The following is an 8,626-nucleotide window of genomic DNA, read 5'->3' as shown; positions in this document are numbered from 1 at the left end:
GGAAGCGTGTAAACATCAGCCAATCATATCGCGGCTTGTGACAAACCTCCTCTCGAGAAGATTCTTTCATCGTCTTCCCATCTGCATAAAGGGTTCAAAGAAAATTCTCAACTCGAAAAATTTATCGACTTTTCAAGTTTTAATATTGCAGATCGCCTTGTGCCGATCGTTGTTATTTAAAGGTATGAACTTTAATCTCTCTAACTTGAAATTTGCTGTTTGATTTGGTTTTAATCGTTATTTCGTCAAACCAACCGATCTGTACTGCTTGATTGCAATTGCTTTATGATCTTAAGAGTTTTCTGTTTAGCGTTATGCTCTTTTTTTTTCCGATTTTGATATGATTCGTTTGATATATCACTCTGTTCAGTAGTTTGGTTGGATTGGTTTACTGCTTATGTCTTAGACTTTATTTCGTTCTCAAGTTGTCTTGTTAGTGTTTTTATGTTATGCAGTTTCGGTTTTTTTTGGGAAAAATTCCATCTTGTGTGTTGTGTCTGAAGATTGGCACTTTACATATGAATTGTGTAATAAAATAGGGAAGATGCAAGGAGGTGGTAGAGATCCTTTCAACTCTGGTGGTCCTTTTGGTGGCCCTTTTGGAAGCCCTTTTGGAGGTGGTTTCGGTGGCCCTAACAATGGTCCACCGAATCTCATGTCTAACTTCTTCGGAGGAAGAGATCCGTTCGATGACCCTTTCTTCACTCAGCCTTTTGGTGGTGGCATGTTTCAGTCCAGCTTCTTTGGTCCTACCATGGATCCTTTCGCCGGAATGCGTCCTCCTTCATCAGGTTTTATTGAGAATCATCAGCAGCCACCGCAACCGAGAAGGTCTCATGGACCGATTATTGAAGAGATTGATTCAGACGATGAGGGTGAAGGAGGAGGAGATAAAGAGAAGAAAGTAAGGCTAGGGAAACATGGCAGGTCAAGCAATGAGACTGAAACTGAAGATGCTAGAGCTGAAGGTGAAGATACCATTTTATCATTTTTTTCTTCTGGAGATTGTTTTGTTTCTTTTTAACTGACTGTGTGTTTATATATATATATCTGCAGAGAGAAGGAACAGACAAATGCAAAACATGAATGCAAATGCTATGGTGAACAATGGACAGTGGCAACCACAAACTCGTAGTTATAGCTTCGAGAGCTCCACTGTTACATACGGTGGTCATGACGGAAACTACTTTACTTCATCCAAGACCAGAAGGACAGGAAGTGATGGGGTGAGTTGTAACAGTTAAAACGCATTTTAGTTTATGTTTTAACTACTAAACCTTGTCTGATTGTGGAAGCAGTTAACTCTTGAAGAAAGCAAAGAAGCCAATACTGCAACACGCGAAGCAGCGCACAGGATTTCAAGAGGCTTACATAACAAGGTAGCCTGAGGATGATGAATGCTCTTTCTCCTTTGTTTGTTGTTGATCAATGATTGAGCTCAATACAAGTGGTGTTCCTTCTTATGCTTGCAGGGCCACACAGTTGCGCGTAAACTTAACTCCAATGGTCGGGTTGATACAACGCAGACCTTGCACAATTTAAATGAAGGTAGAATAACACTTTGTTGATGAGAGAACCTTCAAATTAAGATAATTATGTAACCGTTTCTTTTTTCTTGCTTTCAAATTGCAAAATTCTGCAGATGAGTTGGCTGATTTTGAGCAGTCTTGGAGTGGAAATGCTAGAATGCACTTACCCGGTTCGTCTGGTTTCTTTGGCAGTAAGTAGTTCAAATTACACCGCACATCTTTCTTTCTTTTTTTTGGTTGCTTCTTACAATAAGAAAACCTGTCTTTTTTGACATGGTTACAGGTGGTATTGCAAACAGAGAGCAACCAATGTCGCTTCCTTCAACTGATCCAAGCTCTTCTTCACGTGCAAGAGCAGAGTCATCCAGAAGACCAAAGGCTGCAATGAATTTTAGAGGACATGGCAGAAACTAAATCTTAGGACTATCATGTCCTGTTAGTGAATGTAACCGAAGACTATATCATCTACTTTACTCAGGGTGCATCGATAATGTAGCCTGTATTTGAGGCGCTTATGATAATGATATATGCCTGTTTTTATTACATTAACCTGTTCTTAGCTGCTTGTAATCAAGTAATCAGATCAAGGCTTTTCTTGAGCCATAGACATATGCTCGATTATCTTAGTGCGATTCAGTTTTTGAGATGATGGCTTTAAGTCTACTAGACATGGCCATTTTATTGGAATCCAAAAATTCGAACAAGAACTGATTTGAAAATACTCTTATGCCAAACCGAATAAAAAAAAAATTACAAATATTTTGTTAGCTCTAAAATATTTTTATCCAAAACGAAACAAAAAAAATGATCTGGATAGATATGGATCCAAATAGATATGGATCCGAATAAATCTAATACGTACGATAAGAATCGATTCAGGGTCTTTTAAAGCTTTAAATGTGGATGTTGAAAATAAAACAGAAAAAAAACAGTTTTCTTTTTAGAAAGTCCAAAATAATTGATTGACAATTTTCGGTTTTCAAGTATTTACACAACCACAAAGCCTCAACAGCCCAAACAACAATCAGACTCTAAATGAGTTTAACATTAGAATGATTATGACATATAAGTGATAGTATTATTATCTTGCCAAAACTTACAACATACTGTGTTGTTGGTAAAGCAATAAAGCATTACAATCAAACTATGTTTTTTTACCCAAAAAAAAAGAGAGTAATTTCATGATTGTAAGAGAAATTATTGTAAGTTTTATTTTTGCAATTTTTTTTTGGAAATACTGCTTGTCTTTAGACATGTACTTGACTTGGCTATTTCATAAGTAGTGAAATGTTTTTAAAATAATAGTATTAAACTAAGAATACTAATTAACTATCCAATATACAATAACTTATTTGCTATTACTAGATGGTAATATCATAACTTATTTGTTATTTACTAGACATTATTTGCAAAGTGATTTTGATACATGTATTCACTACAATCACTTTCACTAAATAAATATGACATGACATGTTAGAAATGATGACATAGCTTATGGTTAAATGTGACATGAACAATTACATTTAATGTTTAATTATATTTTTGGTAAACCTTTTAGAATAAGGTAGTAAAATTATACACTATCAGTAAAGTAAATCTATTCAAATATGACATTAAATAATATAATAATAGAAATATACTAATATTTACAAATTTTAAAATATTATTTATTTTTATTTTCGTAATTATAAAATTTTATTACTAAAAAATATTTTCATTTTTTGCAGTTTTTTAAAAAATTTAAAACTTTAATCTTAATATTATTAATTTCTTTTATATATCTACAAATTTTAGAAATATTGTTTAGTTTTACTTTCTGATAATTATACAACTTTATATCAAACTTTTTTTTATTAATTTTATACAAGGTTATTTAATATATTTTATCCAAAAGAAATAGATAAAAAATCTATCTAAGATTATAATTTTAAATATATGTATCTATTCTTAAATATATTTTGTTTATTTATCTTAATTTTATGTTCAATTAAATCAAAATTATATTAAAATATTAGTAAAATAATAAAATCTATAATAATAATATATAATTTAAAATAATAATTTAAATTTAAAATTTTTATTACCGCACATGGTGGAGGAATATACCTAATTATAAAATATATACACAATAGAAATCTAAACGAGGTGAGGGAAATAGTGAATCTAAATAGAATAATGTGTAGTATTTATTTTTTTGGTGTAAAATAATGTATAGTATTGAACCTAATTAATCTTTCGATTTTACGATCTATTAATAGTTTAATGCAAAATATATTCATTGATTTTTGATGATGTTGAACACAATTTACATTTACCATCTATTAATTCAAAATCAAACCCCTTAGTTATATTCAGTGAGTTAACAGCAACATTGTTGACATTCTTCTTTGGCTTGGCCTTACTCTCACTTCTACTCTCGGCCAGCTCCAACTTGCTCTGTTTCACTCTCTGTTTTTCACTCTGTTTTTGTTCTTACCTCACTCATGCTTGTTACTTATGTTTCATACTTGTGTTACAACTGAACATAAGCACACACACACTCTCTTTACTCTCTCTCTCCCTCTCTCTGTTTTAAGTTTGTTGTTGTTCTTGTAGAGAGAAGAGAGTAAGCTTTAGTTGTCTGCATTGTTAAACTTTTTTCATTACCTTTCTTCAAACACAAAAATACATACTTATAGCAGATTTCTCTACTAACTCCACTTACTTGCATCCACATCTAACCTATTATTTTAGGTCCTAGACTCTCTTACAGAAGTCACATTACTCATACTTAGACTTAGTCTTACAAGTAAGGTTAACTAACTAACCTTACACATTCAACAACTCCTACTCATTCTTCCACTTACTTCAACTTAACTTAGTTACCTTACCAACTAACTAGTTACTCTTATTTTTCTTGTTGTGTAACTTCTAGTTACATAACCCATTCATCTTTGACTTCCTGTTATCCATGTTGTCCACGTTGGTTGCTCCTACTTCTTCCTCCGTTTCTTGCCCTCCAAGCTTCTTCTTCTTTTTCCATTCCTTTGTAGCTTCTTCTAAGCTACTCTTGTTTGTTCTTCTCTTGTTTGGCAAGCTTCTTTTCTTCCACTTCTTCTTCTCTCTTGATTTCACCTTCTCTTTGTGTGTTTAATCAAAGGTTTAATTTCCAACACTCTCTCTTGAATCCTTTGTTTAAACTCTTCTTGTTCTTCTTGTGATTCTCCCTCTTGATATGAATCTCCAAGAGCTTCTTCTTCTTTTGCGAATTTTCTTTGTCACCTCCTTGACACATTTTCTTCGCAATCTTCTCTGTTCCCGTGAGCTTTCCTCACGTCTCCACCAGCTGCGTGTGCAACCAGCTCCTGCTCCCTCTTTGGTGAGATTCTTCCTGTTCACCTTGCTTCCTCCGTTTCTTAGGTAAGCAAGTCTTGTTCTCGGTTTTGCTTGAGCTTTTATAATTGCTTCATCCGAGATTTGCTCCTTCATTGGTTTGTTGTCTTCTTTGATCACCAACTTGTGCTATTTGTTTCTAAGAACGATCATTGTCTTGTTCAACTTTGGTCTTCTTGGTTTCTCTTAACCTTCACCTCAGTTTTCTTTGCCTTAGTATGTTTCCAACTCCTTGAGCATCTCTTTCATCACCAAATTCTTTGCCTTCTTACCATAACCAATCTTGTTCATGTGAGCCTCTTGTGCTTCACATGTCTCTTGTTCTGAACCATCTCCTATTGTTCCTGTTTTTGTCGAGCCTTTAGCTCCATCTTCTTCTTCATCACTGTCACTGAAGCTTCTTCTTTACCAACTTGTGCCTTTAATTCTCCAAACCATCACCTCAGCTTTCTTTACCCTTGGACTCTTTGATTCTTTAAACTTTCACCTTGATTTATAACCAAGGTTCTTCCATCTTCAGCTTTGAACATCTCTGATTCTTCATTTGCGGTTTATCCCTTCCATCTCTGTAATGGTTGAGAATATCCAGCAACTCCCACAGCTTCCTTGATCTTCTTTGATCTCCACCATGGTTTTCTTCCTTCTTCATTCATGTCTCCCTCTTGGAAATAACTCTTTGTTGTTCTTTGCTTCAGCCTCTTATTTCTTCTCTTCGGCAACAAACTCAGCTAACATCAATTTCTTGTTTGATTGTAGGTACTGTCACGTTGCCGTATTCGTGGGATCTTCTCCGCCGACCTTTTTCTTTTCTTCTTCGGTCTCTCTTAGACTGACCTGGTAACATCTAGGTTTCTGGTATATGCAAAAAGACTTAAGAAAATTTATTTGGCTATCTATATCATTAAAGTTGACTTAACTTTTCCGTCACACATCCGTTTAAAACTCCAGAGTTAAGTGTGTTTGGGCTAGAGTAGTGAAAGGATGGTGACCTATCAAGAAATGATTCGCGACACCGTGCTGAGGCTAAAACACGAAGAAAGGCCAGATGATGATTGCAGAGTCAGTAAACAAGACTTTCGGACCTTGGAAAATTAACACATGGAATGGGGCCCACAAACCAAGTGAGTGGACGTGGGTGACCCATTAGCCGTGGGCGGTTGGAGCGTTATAAACCTCTTCTTCACGACCATGTACAGCTCTGATACCATATTGAACTTTTTCTCCTTCTTGGCTTGACCTCCACTCACTTACGGCCAGCCTCTCTTTCTCTTGTTCTCACTTAAAGACTGTTTTGTTCAGCCTATGTTTCCATTCTCAATATTTCTATTTCAATACTTGTGTATTCTCATCACATTTTCTTTGTGTGTTTAATCAAAGGTTCAATTCCAACAAACATTCAGTACTTTTATGTACCAGATATTTATTATCCAAGGATTTTTTTAACATGAAGTTCTCACAAATTACATTGATTTCATTATGGAAGGTTTATTAACATGAATCTCTCACAAAATTTACTATTATTTAGTTATAACATTTCAAAAGCTTAAGAAACTCATGATAAATGTCTTCAAGAATTTTTGTTTAATCTCTTATTTGACATGATTTTCAAAACATTTACGAGATTTTGATTAAATATCAATATAATTTATGTTGACACTTTGAATTATTCAAATTGAGATAGAATTTAGATATTTATATGGACGACAACATCACACCCATACATATAAGGGGCATATATAGCTGAATTTTATCTTTCGGGAGATGTGTGTGAGGAGATATTTCCTTTTTGTTTGTACGAATCAAATAAATAAAACAACATGAGTATCCATTATTAAAAAGAAATAACTACATAAACTTTTGATGGAACTGAAATAAAAGAAAGGACACCAAATTATTCTGGGAATTCAGATGCAGACAAATACAAAACAGAAAGACTTTAATTAATTTCACCAAAACTATGGTTGGTTTTGGTTTGGAGGTCCGGATGATGGTCCGGAAGATTTTGATGCACCATCAGCTCTATGAACATCACCTTGATCATTTTCTCTCATCCCAAGGATTTCATCCACGTTTCTTCTTGCATCCACATCTGGGAGTCCCGTAAGTTGATTCTTTTGTTCCTCATTTAATTCAAACATTTCATTAGTAAGGGCAAATAAAAAGGGTTCTGCAAAATCACAAGGTATAGGAAAATTAGAATATTGCGGTACCTTAGCTGATTGCCAGTTCATTTATTTATTTATTTTTTTTTTTTTTTGATTAACCAGGTGTTGACCTTGCGGCCCCCCACCTAGGCCCGGCGCCAGCCTTTGCCTGTACCTTTTTACGGGCCCTGGGCACGCCTCCCCCTCCCCGCGAGTCGAACAGCCGACCTCCCCTCCCGGAGGTAGTACCACTGGACTACGAGGTCCTGGGTTGCCAGTTCATTTATTGCTGAATCTATTTCCCTCTTTAAATTATTGAGAATATTATTGTAAATCATTTGCGGACCAACATAACCATGTATGGGGTCGTGTATGCGAGCCTCTGCCTCGTAGCAGAGAGCGTTCACAGCATATTCACTTTGCCAAGATTCTTCAAGACGACTCAGAATCTTGTAGACATTTTCGACTCCAAAAACTTTATGAACACGGTCAAATTTATCAGGCTCTTTCGATGGTAAATATGGTGCCATAACGCATGAATTCCCACTCCCAAGTGTACAAGGGCCGTTGTGTTGTTCGTGAAGTTGCATGCAGCACAAATTGGTAAATCCATTTTTCTTCTTTTTAGGTTTTCCTTTAATTTTTAAAGATGACATTATAAATAAATTTATTTAGTGAAGATTAACATATGCACATTCTATATATATATTAATAAAATAAGATTTTATATATAAATAAAGGTACACAATTAAATTATGGAGGGAAGACCATAAAAGAGTTTCATCTGAAACGATCGGTAGTATACAAAACTGAAAAATAATGAATGGTTTATGCTTACATAGAAAAGAAAAAGCAAGAATCAGTTTTGATAAAAAAAAATTTATTTTAAATTATTTTCTTCAAATATGAAAAGGTAAAAGAAAAGTAACTTAGAAGTTAAGGTTTTTAGAAAAGATTTACAAACATATCAATCAACTTATATGATTATACCTGGAGAATCTTGAAACTTATGAACAGCAAAAGAAATTAAAAATTCTTGAATATGATTGTGGTTTATATTGAGAAAATGTCTTGAATTTATAAGCATATCTTAAAATATGATTTAAGTAAGAAAATGAAGAATCTAATAAATACGTAAAGTTTGACTACTATGCTTTATTATTTGACCACTTGTTCAGCAAAAGATTTGACTATTAAAAAAAAGATTTGACTATTATGATTTACTGTTTTGGCAAGATAATACTATTTTGAGAATGTTGACTCAAAACTGAGATCATATCACTACAAGAAAACACATGCTTAACGACGAAAATTAACGAGGAAAAACAATCCTCGTAAATTTGCGTCGAATTTACGACGAATTTACGTGAAAAACTAAAGTCATCGTTATTTCCTCGTAACGTAACGACAAAACTGTTTCGTCGTAAAGTGGATGTAATTTTACGAGTATTTTACGAGGAAAAACTATTTCCTCGTAAATACGACGTAAATTTTGCGTGGTATTTACGAGGGAATAGTTTACGTGTATTTAGCGAGGAAATTTTTGAATCCACCAACTTTATAGGTGTTACACGTTTTTTT

General features: G+C 34.1%; 2 protein-coding genes across 2 annotated transcripts; one reads left to right on the top strand and one right to left on the bottom strand.

The window, feature by feature from the left end:
* On the top strand, positions 1-2,150 carry LOC106301693. The gene is made up of 7 exons (XM_013738142.1): positions 1-182; positions 540-968; positions 1,057-1,226; positions 1,299-1,379; positions 1,473-1,548; positions 1,643-1,720; positions 1,813-2,150. The coding sequence occupies exons 2-7, from the start codon at positions 545-547 to the stop codon at positions 1,941-1,943; spliced, it is 960 nt and encodes a 319-aa protein (XP_013593596.1). The 5' UTR covers positions 1-182; positions 540-544; the 3' UTR covers positions 1,944-2,150.
* Positions 2,151-7,224: 5,074 nt separating this feature from the next.
* LOC106303353 (LOB domain-containing protein 35-like) lies at positions 7,225-7,575 on the bottom strand. The gene has a single exon (XM_013739642.1). It carries the CDS (start codon positions 7,573-7,575, stop codon positions 7,225-7,227), a length of 351 nt encoding a protein of 116 aa, XP_013595096.1.
* Between the last annotated feature and the right edge of the window lie 1,051 nt (positions 7,576-8,626).

The sequence above is a fragment of the Brassica oleracea genome, chromosome C7 (assembly GCF_000695525.1).
Source record: "Brassica oleracea var. oleracea cultivar TO1000 chromosome C7, BOL, whole genome shotgun sequence".
NCBI lineage: Eukaryota > Viridiplantae > Streptophyta > Magnoliopsida > Brassicales > Brassicaceae > Brassica > Brassica oleracea.
This window is presented reverse-complemented; position numbering and strand designations above follow the sequence as displayed.

Excerpts from the sequence above, each read along its gene's own strand:
- LOC106301693 (XM_013738142.1), top strand. The coding sequence starts at position 545 with ATGCAAGGAGGTGGTAGAGATCCTTTCAACTCTGGTGGTCCTTTTGGT. Across the intron at positions 969-1,056 it reads TGAAGATGCTAGAGCTGAAG|AGAGAAGGAACAGACAAATG; the intron begins GTGAAGATACCA and ends ATATATCTGCAG. Across the intron at positions 1,380-1,472 it reads CAAGAGGCTTACATAACAAG|GGCCACACAGTTGCGCGTAA; the intron begins GTAGCCTGAGGA and ends TTATGCTTGCAG.
- LOC106303353 (XM_013739642.1), bottom strand. The coding sequence starts at position 7,575 with ATGGCACCATATTTACCATCGAAAGAGCCTGATAAATTTGACCGTGTT.